The sequence below is a fragment of the Larimichthys crocea genome, chromosome IV, assembly GCF_000972845.2.
Source record: "Larimichthys crocea isolate SSNF chromosome IV, L_crocea_2.0, whole genome shotgun sequence".
In the NCBI taxonomy this organism is placed as follows: domain Eukaryota; kingdom Metazoa; phylum Chordata; class Actinopteri; family Sciaenidae; genus Larimichthys; species Larimichthys crocea.
Genome location: NC_040014.1, coordinates 2,053,029 through 2,075,260, shown reverse-complemented (window position 1 = coordinate 2,075,260; position 22,232 = coordinate 2,053,029). Strand labels below are relative to the sequence as shown.

The 22,232-nt window shown below is 40.9% G+C and overlaps 1 protein-coding gene across 5 annotated transcripts in view; it reads left to right on the top strand.

The window, feature by feature from the left end:
- unc13bb (unc-13 homolog Bb (C. elegans)) overlaps positions 1–22,232 on the top strand; it is a 63,058-nt gene that overhangs the window by 12,529 nt on the left and 28,297 nt on the right. For 4 of the 5 annotated variants that reach the window (XM_027278600.1, XM_027278599.1, XM_027278603.1 and 1 more), the window contains exons 3-9: positions 2,107–2,206; positions 4,183–4,300; positions 4,691–4,814; positions 6,754–6,827; positions 7,089–7,146; positions 7,514–7,543; positions 8,763–8,976. In XM_027278600.1, coding sequence (XP_027134401.1) covers positions 2,107–2,206; positions 4,183–4,300; positions 4,691–4,814; positions 6,754–6,827; positions 7,089–7,146; positions 7,514–7,543; positions 8,763–8,976 — 718 coding nt within the window. The remainder of the gene's footprint in view (positions 1–2,106; positions 2,207–4,182; positions 4,301–4,690; positions 4,815–6,753; positions 6,828–7,088; positions 7,147–7,513; positions 7,544–8,762; positions 8,977–22,232) is intronic. The other variant, XM_027278601.1, reaches the window with a different exon arrangement.

The window sequence follows — 22,232 nt, the reverse complement described above, 5'->3', positions numbered from 1 at the left end:
GCAGCTGATGCCCTGTTTTTATTTCCCATAGACCAAAGAGTAGAGTGTGTGTGTACTGTGTATGCAAGAGGGCAACATTCAGAGTTTGCCCTCGGGTATGACAGCACTGCCTGTTTGGGGAAAGAAAAAGGATACTACTACCAACATATGTTGCCTATTGTCTGCTGATATTTCAAGATAAATGCATCTAACACATGTTGTTCTATATCTTGTTGTATATCATTATCAGTTTTATTAGGTATATAACGTTTTTGATAATCAGATTATTTGTAATTTTTCAAGCAATTTGGGGTGTCTTTCAGTGCACTAATTATCATCATCCGGGTGTTATGGCGGTATACTCTGTTAGTAGTTCATTAGCAGTCTAAAATATCTTGCAATAAGCCTTACCTTCATGAAGTCTAAGATGTTTGTTTAAATGGTTTGGAGAGTTATTGATTAAATTTTATGATCATTTTGGAGGCTGTAAATTGTATTACGTTATACTGAGAAGGTTTTCCAATATTAAAAGGGTGTGGAGATTTTACAAGGTTCATTTATTTATTCTACAGCACTGGCTTGTATAATCAAATACAAGTTGTAGCTGCTTTATGCGCCTCATAAAACAAAAGAAATATGTCTAAATGGATGAATAAATAAGTCATAAAATGATGTGAATTTAGGAGTCTCACAGCCTGCGGTGTAGTCTGGTAGTACAGCAGCGTGTACTTCTGTATCGCTTCTCAGACGGCAGGGTGAACAGGCTGTGGCTGTGATGGGGACTGTCTGTTAGTATCCTCTGGGTTCTACCCCACATCACTGATGCTTGGTAGATGGTTACTAAAGATGATCTGGGCAGTTTTAATCAACCCTCTTGTCCTCGGCCATACACATCCCGTGTCCACTTGTAATACTTCCAGTCAGAATACTTTCTGTTGCTCCTCTGTAAAAGTTAAATGACAGCTAAAATTCTACCAAGGTAGCTGTCCTTTTAATATCTCTGAATATATTCTGCCATTGTGAGCAATGTTGTAGATCAGTGAACAGTACTAAATCAATGTGATGAAGTGTCTTGATTTTGACATCCTCATCTGGTTATTTAATCTATAAACTGTTCCAGAAAATGTACGAGTTACATATGAAGTGATCTATATTGTCCACCCCAGTCAGTCATACAACCCATACTCAAAATCAGCATTTCAATCCTCCAGCCGCTCTTGTGGCCATGAACGGGTTGAGATTCACGGCGAGTCGCAGGGAGGACCACCAGTGGTGCAGAGCTAGTAACAACCACCCACAGCGACACTAAGCACATCAGCGGGCACGTGTTGACACTCCCTCGCCCTACTGCGAGAAATGAAAAGTAGTGCTTGTGTCACGGGCCGCCTAATCCCCCTCCACCACCACCACCCCATCACCCTGCCCACAGCTGGTGCGGATGTCTCGACTGAGTTCCAGCAGTGATCATTTAGACCAGCTGTCATATTTAGACTTTGCTTGAAGGTCACACTGTTCGCAGTAGCTGCCTTCATCTTTTGACCTCACTGAATTTCAATTTTAGTCTTGACGGTATCAGGGCTGACAGAGACCTTTCCTGCAGTAGTAACAGGTCAGGAGTGACTTTATTACATCATCAGCACACCTGCTTCCTATATTACATACTGTATATTTAGAGGGCAATTATTAAGAGCGGTCTGAAGATAAGCTGTAACTCACAGCGCAGGGCAAACACAACAGCCAGTTGGATCCTGAGCTTGTATCTGCTGCATGGGGTTGGCTCTCTTTGGAGATTAACAGGGTCAGTTTGCTGGCCTGGCTTGGCCTGGCCTGGCTCGGCTTGACATAATAGGAGGGAGGAGACTTATCTGCTTTCACTCTCACTAGAGCTGCTGATGTCTTTCTCACCCACACAAAGCCAAACCAGAATCGGCCCGGTTAGTATTACTTGTATCGGTTTGAATGCATTTAGTCCCAGTTGTGTCTGATAAGGGACCATGCAGATTGTTGCAGATATGCAAACACTATACTAATAATCCGATAGTCATGCATAATTCTCTCCCAACCCATCCTACATGCTGTCACTGTATAATTTAAAGTATAAACTCCATTTTTCTCTTTGTTTTTTAGACAAGTTCAACACCTACGTGACGCTGAAGGTGCAGAATGTCAAAAGCACAACGATCACCGTGCGGGGGGACCAGCCCTGCTGGGAACAGGATTTCATGTTGTAAGTTACTAAACACACACACAGTGGGGTTGTGCCTCACAAGTTATTGAACTAATTAGACTTGATTTACTAACATTAATCAAAGTAAAGTTCATTGAAGGAGCAAATGCCACACAAAAAAAAAAAACTAATCTATCATAATCTATGAGAAATTGTAATAGTGTGTCCTACATACCTACTGCTTAGAGATAAGGAAACAGTGTGATTTTTGATCCCTGCAACTCTTTCTAGGAAAGTATCTTGATGAGCAGCTGCTGTTCATTTCCTTGTATTTCAATGGCTTAATTTCCTCATGTCACTTTCCCTGTGAAAGGTATCTATGGTGACGGGAGAGACGGCACGTTGTTCCATGTGTGTCATTGTTTGTCTTTTGTGAACTCCCTCATTGCAACAGTGTTTGTTTTTCCAGACCTTCATCCCTCTACTGTCCATTAATGATGTGTCAGCTAGGTCTAATTCAACATAAAGCATAATTATTCATCATTGTGTGTCCAGCGATTGCTCAACACCACCTGTTATATGTTGGTAAAAGTTAATAGATGATGACTCAGCTCAGGTAAAATCTCGGAAAAGGAATTCCAAATTTCCAAAAGCTCAGGTCAGCTTAGTTTAGCACAATGACTGGAATTGGGTTGAAATAGCTCAGAAATTCACTTACCAGCAACACTAAAACCCACAAATGACTGCAAATGATTGTCTTTTTTTACTGTCTTGGTCTTCCAGCCAAAAGCAGTAACGCAAAGCTCACAAAACTATAACCAGAGTCTGTTTTTACACTTGTTTTTGTACAGATTAATCTGTAATGTGTTAGTGAGCTTTAGTGTTGCTGGGAAGCTAATGTGGTTTATCTCCAGACAGAACTAGTAGTGTCCCAGTTTCCAGCCTTCGTTAAGCTAACAGACTGCTAGCTACAGCTTCATATTTACCATAAAGACACCAAGGTGGGAATATGGCGGCCATTAACAAAGTATGTTACGAATGTAATTTGTAATTGGTCAAACTCGGCTACCATCCTTTCTGTGCATTTAAAAGAACAGAAAGTTGGTGAAAATGTTTTGCTTTTATAGAAATCCACCTTGTTGCTTTCACAGTGAAATTGCTTGCGCCGGTTTTCTCTAGAATGGGAACCTCTAATTAGGCTTAATGCATTTCTGAATTCCCTGAAGTGTTTTTTAAACCGATGTGGAAATGACAATCGGGGAGACTTGCCATGTCTTGTGGAGATAAGTGCTTACTTTCAGGTGGACATTTGCAAATTAATAACAGCCAGAGAACAAAAGTGGATTTTTTAGTTGTATTATTTCATGTGTTTTAACGAACAAAACTCTGGCATGCTAAACAACAGAAGGCTCTCAGTTAAAATAAGCAACAGTTTGATTTTAATCCCTCACCAGATTCATTTATTCTATGCCATTTTGAATGAGTGCATGATTTACAACTCTGCACCTGGACACCCTGGATCCTCATCGCCCTCCCCTGCACTTCTCTCAATTAGCTGCTCTCTTTGATTATCTTTTCTCTCATCTTCCTTTTGTTTGGCTTGTCGATAGTTGTAAACTGCCACAGATGAGAATATGCAAATGCCCCTGTCACGCGGCTCCTTTCAAATTTAATATGCCATTTTATTGCTGTCATCAAGCTGTTTCTGAGCCCTTTGAATAGCATGTTGAATGACAAAACAAGGCTTGAATGGATTATGACAGCTAATACACAACACAAAGAGGAAGTAGCCTTTGTTATCAGCCAGTGGTAGGGCCTGACAGTAATTATGTAGAAGTTTCTGGTTCATTGATTGTGAACTGAATAACGTACTGGACAATTTTCTCGTTCTTTCTATTGTGATAACAAAGGCCCAAACTATACAGCTGTTGTCTCGCTGTTTTATCCGCTGACATTTCCCACGGTGTGTATCAGGAGGTGGTTTTTATCGAAGCTCAACATTACTTGATACCTGAATACTGCCTTTTTCCCCTCAGTGAGATCAACCGGCTGGACCTGGGCCTCATTGTTGAGGTGTGGAACAAAGGCCTCATCTGGGACACCATGGTGGGGACGACTTGGATTCCTTTAAAGAGTGTCCAACAATCAGAGGAGGTTGGAATATGCACCCACACGCAAATCATACAGTCCAGAAGACCTGCAGTATTTAGCTTTTTAAGACATTCAGACACTGTTAGGCGTCATTATTCATAGTTCCCACGTGTCCTTGTTCAAAATTTGTGAATTTAAGGGAAATAAAACAAGGCCTTAAAGGTTTTTTTTAAAAATAGACACATTCTTACACGCATTCCTAGATTGATGTTTAAGAATGTGTGGGAACCCTGATTGCTTATTAGCTTAGAAAAATACAAATTCCCATTTTGCTGTTACATTTATAACACTACCTTAGATATAACGAATGATAGGTAGATAGAGTAGGTAGTAGAATAGACCCAAAGGTGCAATTGTCTATCAAGGTAAATGCACGTACATGTCTCATTTCAGGAGGGCTCAGGCGACTGGATCTTTCTGGATGCAGAGGTCCTGATGAAGGCAGATGAGATATATGGCACCAAGAACCCAACACCTCATCGAGTCCTTCTGGATACTCGCTTCGAGCTGCCTTTTGGTGAGATATCAGAGTTGCTCATCCCTATTTGTCAGTTTTTTTGTATTTTAGCTTCATTCTAAACTTTCATGAAATGGCCAACAAACTGTACTTTTGAAAAGTTACTCTCAAGTACCTGCTCTGTGTACAGTGGGTACATTAGGGACGTAGAGAGTACATCAGTGATTCTGGCTACTTTGGGGCAAATCAAACCTCGATCCACTGAGTTACACAAAGGCCACACAGGTTTCCTGTTGAAATGTCAACAGTCTGTGTCTGAGGCGACACAGGAGAAACCATCCAGCCTGGAGCGCTGTGTAACAAACTGATGACGTCGTCATGTCCTGTAGTCTTATGCAAGCATAAGCATCGCATCAGTCTGTCATCTCCACACAATAGAATATATAAGGACCATATGACATAGTCTACATGCGTATGTTATTCATGTTTACATAAATACATACCACGTATCTCATCGCATGAAGTGAAGAAGGACACACTGGTCACTCTTAGATTATTGTCTTAGATGTGTGTCTATAATGTAATCTGGTTTCAGTGGGGATGAGCAGTTTCTGTTCTGCTTAAACTGGAAGCACTGACTCATCAATGGCAGATCCTGCTTTATTAACTTAGGTTCAGTAAATATAATTTTCTCTTTGCCAGGTTATTCCATTGTGGCCAACAGGATTAAGAAACCATTAAGACTGATTTTATTTTTATATATATATATGTATAGATATATATATATATATATATAATATAACATGAAGAAGAGGAGAGTATGACTGAGTTTAGTTCCATTAGCCACTTACTCGTTTTCTAGTATCTTCCACAGAAACATTACCATTTATATTTAATGAAATTTTCTTGCTACTTTGGTCCCAGAAGAAGTCCACAACAAGCTGACACATAATGACATGATATTGTCCTATAAAGTTGTCACATAGCAAATAACTGCCTATTTAACAGATGAGGCATACAGAACATTTCTCTTTTTTTCAGTCAGTAAAATGTGCCTTAAAATGGTGCATTGTTAATCTAAAAATATTCATCATAAGGGTCTTTATGGTTTCCATTTTAAGTAAAATTAGTTATATAGTAAAATGTATTTACACTATTCAGTACTCTTCAACTCCTGATGGTAAAATGTCTCTTGTGCTCCTCCTGCAGTTGTACCTACAGTATCTCTGTTGCTTGCATTGCATATAGGGCTCAAGCCTTGCGATCAAAAGGCATCAAAGTTAAAGCAGGGTGTCTGTCCACTGGGAGAGAGACACCCCACCTCCCCTTTCAAGGTTGCAGGAAGCCATCGTGACTCTCTGTACCACCAGAGCCATTCATTAAAGCTGTCGGTCTGTGTGTCTTTGAAGCCCTGGCCTTTGTGTGTGTGCCCTTTAATGTGCATCTGTCTACAGAGTAGTGCATATCCACGTGGGAACACCTGATCTGATACTTATATATTTATTTACACGCCAAAATGCTGATAATAAATTGCATTGCTGTAGAGTACTAGAATGTTTGTTTATAGATTGAATAGAGTTGGCTTTAGTATGGAGAATCAACACTAATCTTAAGTAGTAGATATGATTTGAGGGGTTGGGTTCAGTAGTGAAAAATTAGAAAAAAACACTCCCATGCTGCTTATGGATACATATTTTGTCTCAGTAATGTAACTTGTACTACCTCCTACAAGCTGTTTGGTATGTTACTGTCATGATTCGTCATGACCTGGTGTAGTGTTCTTGACATTTCTGGTCCCTTAACAGTTTGGGGCGCATTGCTACCTAACTATTTTCATTTCCTCATTCCTAAGCGACTCATGAGAAATTAAACAGTCATAAATTAAGTATTATGGTGGCATCCCGGATGATGATGCTTGAAATGAGAGGAAGCGTGATGTTATGTACAAGCACAGGTTCACATATATGTTGGTTGTATGCCTATTTTGTTTTGGTACCAGACATCCCAGATGATGAGGCACAGTACTGGACAGGCAAGCTGGAACACATCAATACCTTGGGAATCGATGATGAGGTATGTCCTGCTGGTTTTACAGATGAACTCAATAACTTTCATTGTCTTTTGTTTTCTCAATGACAACAAAAGAGTCTGCTGCATGTTCCTGTTTACTACCTCTTGTGCTAATGACGCAGAACTGCTTTATTTATTTATTTTTTGTTAATGCGGATATAGTGGTGCTTTAAAATACTGTGGTAGTAATAACAACATGACGACATGAAAAACACCCTTGATGCCTGCTGTTTTTCGCTCTATCTCTCTCTCTCTCATCTCTAGTACCCTCTCCAGGATGATGTTCAGAGTCGCCCACTGCCATTTGCGGCCTCCCAGTGCTGTGAGTGTGCCTGCCCACACTGCTCTTGGCCTCTAGATGGAGCCAATTCTCCACCTTTCTAACTCTCTGACTCTCTCACTTCCTTCACCTTCTACTGCCTAATGTAGTAATAATTGAATCCTCTCTATCAGAGTTGAAAATGAAGACTATACATTTCAAATTCAGTTTATATTTTCACTTAATTGAGATCAGTTGAATATTCTCACTGTCATGACAGTTTGTCAGTTTGTTTTCCACTCTGAGAACCTCTGATGGAGTTCCCTTATCCTCCTACTATTACAACACAGGGACAAATTATTATTTTTTTATCACGACCTCCATCTCCTGTGACTGTACCTCTCACTTGTAACATCTGCACTTTCACCAGGCAACTATTTCGGATGGGCTGACCCACTAAGTATGTAAAACGCACTTTGATTAAATTCTCTCCCTGGCCAATCCTCAGAGTCCTCTGCATGTCCTAATGGCCCTTATTCCCTAATAACATGTAATCTATAAGGTTCCTGTGCATTTGATTCTCATTGTTTCACTCTAGCACTTGATTTTCCTAAATGTTTTCCTTAATCCTCTCTGGCTTTTTTACTTTCTTCCCTGCTCTTGCTGTTTTCCTATGCTATGCCATATAATATTCATATAACCCATGTACTGTCTATCTGTAAATGATCGTCTATCTGTAAATGATCGGTTTAGCACGCATCCTAGAAAAAAAAGTCAGGATGACTCATATGATATGAACTCTCCCCTGATATGTTCCACTCAATTTCATAATAATAGAGTTCCAACATGATTAAATATGCTTAGTAATACCTGTATAAATATTTGTATATGTATTGTATTATCTATAAGTCTACTACAGAACCGGAGCCCTTATCAAATCTTTGCAGGTGCGTTACTTAACTGATAGGGGGCAGTGTTTGCTTAACTATATTTAAACGTCACCTTGACGTCTTGCTGTTCTACTTCGTCACTCTAAGAGATATGAATAGAATCAGTTTACTCTTCACCCTCTCACTTTATCACTTTGAAAAGATAAACTATGAATGAATTTTTAAGGGTCATCATTGAGGTTGGCAAGATCATTTTCAATAAAGATTTATAAATGTAGGTGCTCTTCTTATCAACTATTACTACAACTGTGGTAACAACTGAATTAAATTTGTTCTTCACATTTTTTATATCTTTTTATATCTAATTTATTATAGACAAACAAGAAGTACCTAATTATATACAACTGCAGCTGTATCCATAAAACTTATTTTTACTTATTTATATACATATTTATGAGATAACACAGATTAAGAGCAGGCAATTTCTTCCATGCAGCCGGAGATCTTGCATGTACAAAGGGATATAGTCTTTTGAAACTGCATGACCTTTATCCTCTTAACCGCCATACTAACCTGGCACCCTCTTCCTTATTTCTTCAGCTCTTTTCAGTGCTCTTCAGTTTAGGCAAAATCTTTACTAGGATGCATCTCCTGCTTTGACATGGGTTAATGATAAGCATTTAAAAAAATAAAATAAAAAAATGTTCGCTGTCACATGAAACACACTTACTAATATTTCAGGAAAGATTACATTATTCATTAATTTATTCATCCTGTTGCTTGTTTCAGCTCTGGATGACCAGGACAGCGCTGTAGATGACCGGGATAGTGACTATCGCAGTGAGACGAGTAACAGCCTGCCTCCGCGTTACCACACGACGGCTCAGCCCAACTCGTCCATGCACCAGTATCCCATGGGACCCCGGCAGCAGCACCACCCAGACTCCTGCACAGACTCTGTCCACAGTTTTGACCTCGACTACAGGGACCAGAGAGGAACGAGGTAGACAGAACATACACAGAATCACCCATACAAAGCCTCGCTCGCTCTGTAAATGAAACTCTTGTCACACAGTCACACACACATAGGCAGAGTACTATGGAACTGAAATCGTTCAGTTTTGAGGTATTACTTAATTAAGTACAACTGTGGAATCGTGTGCATTGCAGCAAAATAAACATTTGCACTTTGTTTTGTTAACCCTCCTCTCCATGAGTTGAGGAGCAAAAACTGAGTATTATAAGTATTTTTGCAGTGTCATTTTTTTTCCCCTTTGCATAGTTTGTCTGATCAAGAATCTAACATGGCTGGAGCTCTGTGCTTTTATTTTTGTCTGTGAGCTGGCTTCCTTTGCTCTGTAGTAGATGGTTCATTTAGATGCTTCAGTCAACCAGGAGGGCTCTGTACTGTAGACAGAATGGAATTTATCACACTCTGTATCCTCAGCCTAACTGCATTCAGCTCTCTCCTGCTTTCAAGTCATATTTTTGCGGTTGTGCACCTAGCAGTCCTCTTAGACTGTTTGCTTAGTACGATTGCGGTCAGAATGGACAAAAATGTGTGTGGTGATCATGACTAAAATTGTTTTTACACTGAAATAATATGAATATTAGAGGAAAATACAATATCCGTAATATTACTGGTATAACAATAATAATAAAAAAATGATTATTGCCACTACACAGCTGTTTTGAGGCCGATTTTGGTCCATAAGACAAATAAACTTGTGCATGGAATCTACTTTGTGCACTCTTGGATTGTCATGGACTACATGTGTACCAGTGAGACTGCCGAAAGTCTGCCTGTGTGGACTGATAGGGAGTTGATCCGGATAATACTACATCAGAAGAAAAATGGGATTACATCCAGGGAAATCTCATTGTTCAAATTTATCTTTGTCTTGAGGGTCTGTTGTGTTGGTTAAAGTTCCTAGTAGAAAGGCTCTGAACTTGGTTTAGCCATATCACAGACAAAATCCCTCTGTGACACGTAGAGGGAGTGGGTCAGTCACATACACACGCGTTTCCTTGGTGATTAAAAACTTTGTTCAATGTATGCCATATGGTGCTGGTTTAACATGGATTTCTCTTGAACGAGCAGGCTGAGCATTGAAGTGATGAGAAACATGACGGTTACTGGATGCATTTAACATGCAAAACATACTGACACACCTAGTTTCACATTTGCATACACATTTATTCCATTTACAAGCTTTCTGATAATGTAATAAAAGGTGTCCTCAAATCTTACAAGCAACAAATAACTACCATTTATGTATTTAGCTTGTAATGTTATATTATGTACATTAATTACATTATTATTAGTACATTATTATTATGCTCTTCATTACTAAGATGAAGAGCTTATTTGCATCTTCACATTTGCTTGAAATTGTTCATTTCATCTTAATTTCTCCATTATCATACTGCTTAACTTGTGTTTGCATTTCTTTCTTCTATGTTTGCTTCTTCTTTTCTGTCCCTGAATCCTTTCCCATCCCTTTTGTTAAATATATTAATTAACCTAAATTAGATCATTAAACCAGAAAGGAAGGATCAGAATTATACCTGTAGATTCTGGCATGGGTGTTGAAGATTGGGAAAACAAATACAAAGGGCAGGGCAAGCCTCAGCTGAGTGATTTCTTAGACGATGAGGAGGACAACGTTATCCTCCGAATGGGAAGACCCTACCCTGAGCTATCACACACGTCTGTCCGTCAAAATACTCAGCGCAGTGGTTTTCTGCCTGCCACCTACCCTGAGGGTTATGACACTATTGATCGGCGGCGAAAGAAAAAGATAAGGGACCCAGAAAGGTTGCTCAGTAAAGAAGCGGACAAAACGAGGGAAGAGGCTCTTCCCTCTGACCTTGCACTGCTCCGTGAGAAGCGAGGGGAGCTGTTTATGCGGGAGGTAGCGGAGATGCAGGAAGAGGAGGAGCGTATGACATCATGCCTCAGGCCATACAAGAATGGGCTTCTGTACAAGACAAGGATGTGGGCTAAAAATGAGCTAGACCACACTTTGGAAAATTACATGGCTTACAAAAAAGAGCAAGATGCCAGATTAAGGGCACGGTTTGATTTTGATTTACAGAATTCTGAGGATGTGCAATACTCTATAGGAGCAGAGGAGGATAATGGTGACATTGCCTTTACAGCAGAAGATTTTCACCTAGAGAACACAAAACATTACAAAGACAGGTATCCTTTCTCTTACGAGAGCCACACAGAAAATTCTCAGGGTCGAGAGAAGAAGTGTGGAAAAGCTAAAGTTGGGGGATGGACTACAGAGGCAATGCTCTCTCCTGTAGAGGAACCAAGTGATGAATATGTAGACCCTATGGATGAGCTCCAGTGTCTAGTTGAAACAGTTTCTGAATACCTTGCAGAGAAAGAGGAGGAAATTAGCAAGTACGGTTCTCTTCCTAAATCAAGCAAATCTAGGCTATCCTCTCAAGGCAGCAATATAACCGATTCTTTTGGAGAGGACCAAAATAGTTCAGCAAAGGATCTCAGAGGAGAAACCCAAACACACATTCCTTCTGATCAGAATATTTCAGGAGTAAAAACTGCTATGAGCTCATTATTTAGTTCTCTCACTGATAGAGTTGGAGGAGGCCCCAAACAGCCTGCCACATCTTCACAAGCACAACCCTCACAATCTGGACTAACAAAATTGTTGTCCTTTATTCCTAAAGGAAATAACTCAGCTCCTGTAGCTGTTGTATCTCCAGTAGAAAATCCTCCTGAAAAATCATTAGGTTCTTTGCCTTCTCAGCCACCACGTGATGCCAAGTCCCAATGCCATAATCAAGAAACAAAAGCTCCTGCAAGGTGTCAGACTAAAACAACTACTAAAGAACATGTACCTGAGTTTGTAACCAAAACTCAAAGTGCTCCAGGAAACACAGTGTTGGGGAAATTGAACCCTCTAAAGCTGTTTTCATCAGGAGATAGTGGGAACTCAACTGATTACAAACAAATACCAGAGTCCACATATTCTCAAGGCCATACACAATGGGATGTTCATCAAGGTAAACGACCGATGACAGCAGAAGGAGGAGGGAGATCAGACCAATTAAGAAGTTCATCACAAGAGAAACATTTGGGACAAAAACAAGATGACAACATATATGGCAGACAAAATCCAACGATAAACAAACAAGAAAACGTGCCTGTTCCAGGGCCAGCAAAGCCAATTGGCCCAACACAATCTGCAGACAAGGGATTCTTTAGCCCTTTGAAGAAGTCATTAAGTTCATTGATCACACCTGTTGTCCCTGTTCCACCTCAGAGAGCTCCACCTGTGGCAGTTTATCCAGTGATTAGATCCACAGACGATCCCCAACTTGAGAAACCAATGGAGGACCCATCATTGAGTAGTAAGCTTAAACTACCATTCCTCTCCTCTGAAAATGTTTCCACTCAGGAATGTCCCAAGGCAGAGGGAGGAATCCTCTCTGGTTTTTTAAAGTTTACATCCAGTGAAAATGTCAGTGCCTCCATCAACACACAGAATCCAGTGCAATCACATCACGATTCAGCTTCAACCTCGACCACCTTGACACAGAATTCGGCTGTGCCCCAGGAAAACGCAGAGAAAGGATGGTTTTCCAGCATTTTTAACCCTACCTCTGGTCCCTCTAGTTCAAACCAGAATTTGATCAGTACTCAGCAATCTCAGAACAGCCAAGTGCCATCTGGCTCACATGCACAGCATATATCAAATCAGAAACCAACAACAGCCTATCATGGAATGCAGCATCAAGCTCAGAATCAGCCTGAATCACAAAGTTTTTTGACAGGTCTTTTCAGAGGGAGCGCAACAGAGGAAACACCTCATATGGGCTCTAATCAACCTAAACAAGGTGGATTGCTATCTGGACTTCTTAAATTTGGCTCTACAAGCGACCTATCAGGCAGTTTGCCACAGCAGGCTTCCTATAACAATCAACCAGCCAAGAGCAGTAATTCCCCACAGTTTCCACATCACCCTCCCCCACAACAACATTCTTCATCTCAACAGAAAGGGGGCCTTGTTTCAGGGTTGTTGAAGTTTTCATCAACAGAAAATATACCACAAAACATACAGCCGCCCGAAGCTGAAAAGCAGAGGAACATTATTTATAATTACCCGGGTCAGCAGCAGAGTTTGGATGAAACTCAAACACAACCTCAGCAAAAGGGGCTGTTGTCTGGCTTGCTTAAATTAGCATCCACTGAGAAAATTTCAAGCAGCCAAACAGTTCAGCACCAACAAAGCAGTGTTCAACATTATCAAGAGGATTTCAATCAACAGAGTAGGCAAAATCCAAACCAAGGACCACATATTGGGAATAGAGCCTCAAGTCATAAAGTTGTCAAACAGGAGACAAGTAAACCAGGGTTTACTCGACAACAGACGGTTCCACTCCAGCAACGACCATCCCAACAAGGTGGTCTTTTATCTGGGCTTCTTAAATTTGCTTCAGCAGATAATGTAAACACACAACAGCAGCCATCAGCTCAACAACACAGAATTACCCCTAGTAAATCCAGCCATGAGCAGACAAGAGCAAGGGATAACCCAGTTTTCAATGAAAGTCAACCACAAAATAGCTCAACACAGAAAGCAACCCAAGCAACTGGTCTTCTCTCTGGAATATTTAAATCTTCGCCAGAACATATATCTCAACAACAGCAGGGCAAAATTATCCACGAGACACAACAACAAACCAAAGTGCCAAGCAGCCAGACTGAAGCACAACAGTCAGGAAATCAATCTGGAGTTTTCTCAGGATTGTTTAACAAATTAAAAAAAACATCTGAAAATACCGACACAATCTCCCAGACATCAACAGTACAATCACTGCATCAGAAAGCCAATGATAATACAGTCACAATGCAGATCCCACTACAAACACAGTTACGCACTAATATAACACCACAATCATCACAGGAACATGCAGCAAGGGAGAGGATTATTCCACAAACTGCCCAGAAAGGGTTTTTATCTGGACTATTTAACAAAAGTATAACTGAGGACCCATCTATTCATCAACAAGTAGAAACACCACGTCAGGGTACAGAAGAAAAGACACTCTCGACACAGTTATCTGTGGACATGTTAAAAAGTGCTTCAGACTTTGGAACGGACAGGGGTCAAAAAATTCTTCCAGATTATCTCAATCCAGGCCACAGCAGGCATGCCTTAATTAGTGCACCTGCCTCAATTGATAATGAGAGTTTAGACTTAAGAACATCAGCTACTTTTGCAAGATCTCTGCAGAGTCAGCCAACATACTCCTCAATTAGTACAGGCAATTTATGTCACTTATATAATTCTTGCTCACTTCAGTCAGTTCATCCAATGGCCTATAGTACAGGAAATGTTAATTCCCTTTTACAAAAGCATACAACTTCTTTCATGAACACGCAGCCATGTATTGGTGGAAGCAATTCTTCTTTGTATGGAGCTACAAGGCAAGATCTTTACCAAGATCAGTTGTCTCCTTATGGATTGAGTCCCGCTTATGATGAAAATCAGTGGATCCGTGAAAGTGCTTTATGGCAGCAGTTTCATAATGAGTCTCTAAATGATCAAATCCAGGGAGAGGATCAAGTGTATAGACAGAGCTGTGAAAGTGCATCATTACAGGCATCTGCTGTTCACTGCAGCTCCTCAAATATATATCAGCCATTTAACTCCTCTACACCATGTCACCAAGAGCAAATTGGACCTTATCAGTTGATAAGACACAGTAATAATGATCCATATCCTAAAAGGAAATTATGGAACAGTCATGAAAACTTGGGGAAAATAGAATATACATCTAATGAGGAGGGAGCATTGAACTTAACTACAAAACGGAGCAATGCAAAATTTGGGAAATGGCAATCTTTCAATGATGGTAGTATGTACAGCTTGGATAGTATTTCATATCATGAAGGCTATTATGAGGAGACTGCACCAAGCTTATCTTATTCGGCTAACTGGCAATATGGAATGGATAATGCAGTCCTACAAAATGTTCATACTGATGGCATGATTAATCAGGGTCAGTTCAACGTGAATAGACCAGCAAATTCAGACTATCCTACAAGGGCCAAAACTGAAACAGAAGACTCCCTATACCTCGAAGACACTGAATGGTATCAGCAGTGGCTTGCACTTTTGGAGCAAGGAATGTGGTGGCCAGCAGAAGATGGTGACTGTGGCTACTTTGTTTATACAGATCATGAATACATTTATGCTTTGCTTACAGATGCAGCGGGTGAATATGTATATGCGTGTGCCCCCGAAGGTGAGTCTTGGGGAAATGCACAGAAATTAGATGGTTTACCAAGTGCTTGGCTGCACAATGAAATGGTTTGTGTCTGTGGCTTCAAAATTCCACTTTTCAATGAGGATGAGCTTCTTTGGCTACCTGGTCAAGATCACTGTGATTCTCAACTTCTTAATGCCCCCCTAGATTTGTCTTCCGCCTATAGAAAAGGAAATCAGATCATGAATTTAAATCTTGAGCAGTTCTCTCAAATGTTTGAAAATTCATTCTTGTCACAAGGGCAACAAGATGTAGATTTCACATCTTATAGATTAAACAAAGTGAGGATGGAACCAAGACAGCCCAGTTTCATCTATGAAGACCAATGCAAAGATGTTATTGACCTTTCCTGTCATAATAAAAACCACATAGGCCCTCATTGGAACAACCAGGAAATTAAGACCTTTCTTGCTCAAAAGGTTGCTGTTTCCTTGAACTCTACTCCTACTGCAAATTTAAATCAGCAGCTACTTTACAACTGTTATCAACCTACCCAACGGCGGCGCTCATCCACTGGGGTTACAGTGAAACATGTAGATGATGTATTGGAGGAGGAATGGAGGAAGAGAGTGTCTCCAGGAGAAGTACAACCCAATCGTCAAGGAAAAAAAATGTCTTCACTTATATCTTCTTTTGTGGGAAAAGCATCAGAGGTAGAAATAAACAAAACTAGCATATCCTCTGGCGATCAAGCTTCTGACAAAAATTCGAAGAACATTCTTTCATCAGGTTTCCAAAGTTTGAAGTCAAAGATCATCAAAGAAGAACCTACTGCTTGTGTGAGTCAGCCAGAAAGTGTTAAACAACAAATCCAGAGGCCAGCTACCACACAGGGAAGAATTTTGCCCACAATACCAACAAGTACTCCACTGACTCAGCCTTCTGTACAATCACATACAACTTCACAGAAACCACGACTGTCACGTCAGGCTACTGTGGTACAACAAGCAACCCCACCACAGCCCAATGTCACAGTGCCTTCAGGATCAAAAGAATCTCTCATTAAACCTGGACCACCTGCACAACTTACAGCTGATAAGGCAGTGGATGTACCAGTGGATAAACCCTCTGAACAACCACAGGCAGGCTTCATGAACTTCCTGAAATCTGCAGTCGGAATAGAAGAACCAAAGCCAGATCCCCAGAAAAGCTCTCAGATATCTTCCAATCAGCAGAGCAAAACTGGCAGCACTTCTTCCCTACCAGGCACTACTCCTTCAAATTCGGAGGGTACAGGAGTTTCAAATCTGTTTGGATCAATTAGCAGCCTATTTAGTACTGAGCCCTCTACACCACAGAAGCAGCAAATGAAACCTAGTGTTACAGAAGGTTCATTGACATCAGCATCTAGACCTAAGGGTATACAGAGACAAAAAACAATGGGCCAAAGTGGTACACTTCAGCTCTCCAAACAAAACCTCCAACCTCCAAACAAAAATATGTCTCAAGCAATTTCTCCTAATTCTTCCACATGCCCTGTTACAAGCCAGTCAGAAACTGTGCAACCTGCAGAACAGCCAAAACATGATGCAGGAACAAAATCATCTAGTGGACTGTTTGGATTTTCAATTGGAGAAATGCTAGCAGGATCAACACCAGCTGCCCAATCTGGACTTCCACATGAAGCACCTGCATCAGCTACAGCTCCACAAGAGGAATCACTGGGTAAAAGTATATTATCATTGTTCAGTGGGCCAAATCCTCCACAGGCTTCACCTAATACTGGGCCGTTGCCACCAAGTGCAGCTCCCCAACCACCTCAACAGGAATCAATTGGTAAAAGTTTATTATCAATGTTTGCAGGACCAAGTCCTCCTCAGCCTCCTTCTCAAACCAAGTCTGCCGCTGAGGTACCACAACAAAGAACTGTTCCTCCAAAAGATCCCCCAAATGCAGGATTCCTTTCAATGTTTGGCAGTTCGAGCACCCAACAGTCTCAAGCCCAAACAGGATCCCTTCTAGGGGGAATTCTCCCTGGGTCATCAAATTCAACTGAAAGCCCAATGAAGGGACTGTTGTCAATGTTTAGTGATCCAAGTCCTCCACAACCTCAGTCACCAGCATCGTCATCTCAACAAAGACCAGCTCAATCACAAACTCAAATACAAGGGGAACCTCAGAAACAATCTAAACCACAAGCACAACCTCAAGCACAAGGGCAGCCAGCCACCTCTGTTCTTGGAGGAATATTGGGTGGTTTGTTTAGTGGGCCTAGTGCTCCTCAAACACCAGGAGCCGGTGGAAGTGCAACTTTGTCTACTTCCCCAGGGACTGCAGCACCCAAAGAACCTGCAAAGAGCATACTCTCTGTTTTTAGTGACATTGTGTCACCTCCACAACAAATTCCTAGTTCATCATCTTCTATTGTTACTTCTACTAAAGATCCAACAACTACGTCTTTACAAGGACTTTCCCAAATGTCATCTGTTTCTAGTAGCAATGTCCCAGTGCCATCAGCTACCACTGAAATATCAAGCCAAGTGCATGGTACCCCATCCACCACTGTAGATACTACAAAGTGTGCCACAACTGAAGGCACCGATACTGCCTCTATAGAACCAAATACAGAACATTTCACTGTGCGAAAAGAAACAGAAGATACATCACAGGATTCTGCTTCCTCTAAAGAACCACCAGCTTCTGGCCTTCTGTCCATGATCAGTGGATCAAGTCTACAGACTCCATCCTCACCAGCTGGATTCATTGCAGAAAGTCCAGGAAAAGGTTTACTTTCATTATTTTCTGGGCCCAGCCCTTCACCTACAGGGTCTGCAACTGCATCATCAGGCCCCAATGAAACACCAGCCAAAGGTTTGTTCTCTGCGTTTGGAGGTTCTGCCCCTCAGCCTTCTTCTCAGCCTGGAAGTTCTCTTTTAGGTGCAATGTTTGGAGGCTCTTCACCCCAAACAGCCTCTCAAACAGGAGGATCATTACTAGGTGGCTTATTTGGAGGGTCTACTGCTCAGACTGCTCCTCAAGTTGGTTCCACTAAGATTGGAGGATCTGTTCCTCAGACAGCAGGACCTCAGGCTGGAGCATCCTTACTTGGAGGCTTATTTGGTGGATCTGCTCCCCAGGCTGCTGGGACCCAGACTGGAGGGTCTATTTTGGGTGGGATTTTTGGAGGATCAGCAGCTTCAACTATAGCTCAAACTAGTGGATCCTTTGGTGGAATGTTTGGTGGGGCTGCAAACCAAAATTCAACATCCCCAAATAGTAGCTCTATATTAGGGGGGATTTTGGGGGGATCATCTTCTCAAACACCTACTGCAGAGACTGGTGCATCTCCTTTGCATGGCATTTCACCTCAACCTTCTGCTCCTAATGAGATACCTAATAAAAGTTTACTTTCAAAGCTTGAAGGATCAGCTACATCACAATCTAATGATGACAAGAAAATAATAACTACACCTCTTACCAACACTGCTTCAGGTGTACCAGAATCCAATGATGACAGTAAAACTGTTTCAGCTGTAGTGGGTCCTGAAAGGTCTGTAATTGATACTGCTACTGCAACAGTACAGCAAACTGACAGAACCGTTCAGTGTCTTGGGATGAGCTTACCCAAATCTGTTGCCAGTGTCATAGAAGAGGTTCATTGTCAAGATGCTGAAAAGCCAAGTGCTATAGATATACAGTCTAAAGAATCTGAAATCTATGGACAAGTACAACAATCTGCAAAATCAGAGCTTGAAAGTGGTCGGTCGAGTCAAGATAAAACAATACCTAAAGTAGAAGAAGAAACAGCAGCTACTCAGTCAGCAAGTGCTATGGTCGAGGGACAACAAAAGCCTCCAGAGCCAGAGAAGTCTGTTGGTGACTCATCAGTTGATACAGTTACAGGTTTTATGTCCTCCCTTTTCAAACCATCAGTTGCACCCAATGAAGGTCCTCAGCAACAGCAAAATAACTCACTTTTTGGACTAGGTGGAACAGCACCCCAAGCTGCTGGAGCATCACTATTAGGGGGTATTTTTGGTGGGTCTAACACAGATACAGCAGCTCCCCAGACAGGAGTATCTTTACTGGGAGGTTTATTCAATGGATCTGCTCCTCAGTCCGGTCCTCAAACTGCCACCCCCACAACTGGAGGGTCAATATTAGGTGGGATGTTTGGGGGAGGATCCACTGCAAAGTCTCCAGGTCCCCAGACTAGTGGATCCTTACTAGGTGGTATGTTTGGAGGTTCTGCTGCAACAGCGCAGCCTGGTGGTTCATTACTTGGAGGAATGTTTGGAGGAGTCACTGCTCAGACTGCAGGCCCACAGACTGGAGCATCAATACTTGGGGGAATTGGAGGATCTTTATTTGGGAGTATGGGACAGCCACCTAAACCATCTGAACCAATGCCAGCTGAGTGCAAGCCAACACCTTGCACTACACCACAAGTACAGATTACAAATGAAAGTGTGCCACCCCATGTATCTCCACCTGGCACTGAGACTGGCACAAAAAAAATAGTGGACTTAACCCTACCAGATAACAATCAAGAATCATCGAGCAGTCTCACAAATAGTAGTGCTGTCGTATCTGAGGCAGCTTGTCCAGAAGCTTCTGCTGTCACAAGTGCTCCAATAAGCACAACATGTGACCCTACCCATCAGGTAGATAACACCGAAAAAGAAAAGTCAGCCGCTGAGGGAGAGATGATAGATGAGAAGCCTATGGTCAGTAAAGGAGACCCAGAGAGTAAAGAAAATTACAAATCAGTCCCACCTGATAACCAAGAAACACATACTAATATAGTTCCTCCAATTAATCAGTTGCCTAACAATGCAGAGCCACCTCAAGCAAAGACTCTGTTTGGTTTTATTTCGACACAGAGTGATGCAGGAAAATCTCTTGGATCCCTATTTTCACCAATGCTGTCAAGTGCTCCATCAATGCCTCAGACTGAAGGAGGTGGTCTATTTTCAGGATTAAAAACCCTTTCTGGAGGTCTATTTCAAGAGGAAAAACCTGTTGCTGGAAAACAAGAGCCACCCACCACTTCATTATTTGGGACAAAAATAAGTTTTCCTTGGCAGGCAGAGCCACCCAAACCACAAGCAGCTCCAGTTATAACATCTCAATCCAAAACCACCAACAAGCCAACAAGTGATCAAGCACAGACTGTACAAAAGGTTGCAACATCTGATGCCCAAAAGACTGAATCGGTAGGTTCCACAGATGATATCACAAACCCCCAGATTTGCATCTCCACTCCTGAAGTAGATCCTTCAGCATCCCTGACCCCAAAGGACAAGGAAAGTCTTGTAGAAACACACCCCTCTGCAGGTCCTACCTCTGGAGTGCAGCTGGACAACCAGTCCAAGAAGGATCTATTGAATACAAAAAGGCTAGTAAAAGCATAATAAATGGCATTTCTTCCCACCATTTATGATGCATTGATATTGACAACAAATGTAATCCCTGTCCAGCACTGCAGTCCGTCCATCCTAAATAGTTTAATTTAGTATCTTAGCTTGAGTATATGTTTTTGTTGTTGGTTTGTGTGCGTGCATATGTATTCCTTGATATAGGTATTTTTTGTTGGAGCATCTACATAATTTCACATGTCAACAGAATTCCAAAACAAAATGTACATATTTTTATGAAAATGAACACTTTACAAGTGAATGCATTTATTCTTTAGTTGAATAAAGAGAGATAAAAGATATACAGTTGTCCCTCGCTATAACAAGGTTCACTTTTCGCGGACTCGCTGTTTCGCTGATTTTTTTTGTGTAATTTTGCATGCTTTTTTTTACAGCGTACTGTACAGTATGAACGCGCATTGTGTTCTGCGTCCTAAATTGGCTAAGGGAGAACCGCACATGTGTTCTGCGTCCTGATTAACTAAGGGAGTACTGTACAAAATGCGTGTAAAAAGGTGTATAAAAGTGTGTGGTTAGGGGTTTTACAGCCTTAAAACATGTATAATAATTGTAAAACTTTGCGGATTTCGTTTATTGTGGGTTATTTTTAGAACGTATCCCCCGCGATAAACGAGGGACCACTGTAATTCTAGGCTATAAAAATCTAAATACAAGCTGGAGATATATCTGCAAAATTATGTACATTTTGTTTGAAACTGGAATTCCTCATACCATCTGTGTTGTATTATTTTATAAGGTGGAAGTTATTTTAAATGTATTCTGTCCATCTGTTTTTGAAATTCCATTTAATCCTTAAGAGAAATTCAGACAATATAAATGTAGGCAATCTGAATTCTGTGTATGAAATGCCACTTTATAAAAGGCAAAATCTGAAATGCACAGTTCAATTCTGCGTATTTTATTGTTATTAATCTGTACCTTATACCTGTGTCTCTGTCAGTTTACTTACTAGCATATGCTGTATGCGTTTTGTCTTGTGGACAGGTTAAAGAAAATGATAAAATATGCAGATCTAATTGTGTGCAGAAATATATCCATTTTTAGTAAAGGCTAGGGTTTTATACCACATACTACAACATAGAGAATATTTTTATATGTGCCGATTCTATTTTGAAAATGCAACTCTAATATTAACATTAACATATGTGCTGCATAATGTGCAAGCACATTAAGACAGTTTTCACATATTCATTATTTTCCAACATGCAACAGTCCCCCAGCGAGGTTGGGTATTTTTTTTAGGGCATTATGTGCTGTGTGTGTAGCTTTACCAATTGATCATTTAGAGAGGTTATAAACAAAAAGTAGACCTTCGCTAATTAGTTCAATAGTTTTTGCACACAATTTGTAGTAGATAGGTGGGGTTTATTACAGCCCAAAAATATTAATTGTTTGGTAGTATAAAAGAAAATTTAAACAATTTCTAAAAACTACTTAAAATTAGTTCTATGTAACAATCCCCACTTATCTAGCCACGAGAAGAAAAAAATATAAACCACCAAACTCATTTAGAAATAGTCTGTGACCAGTTCTGATTAATGATTTAAAAAAGTATATCTGACTCTGAATATTT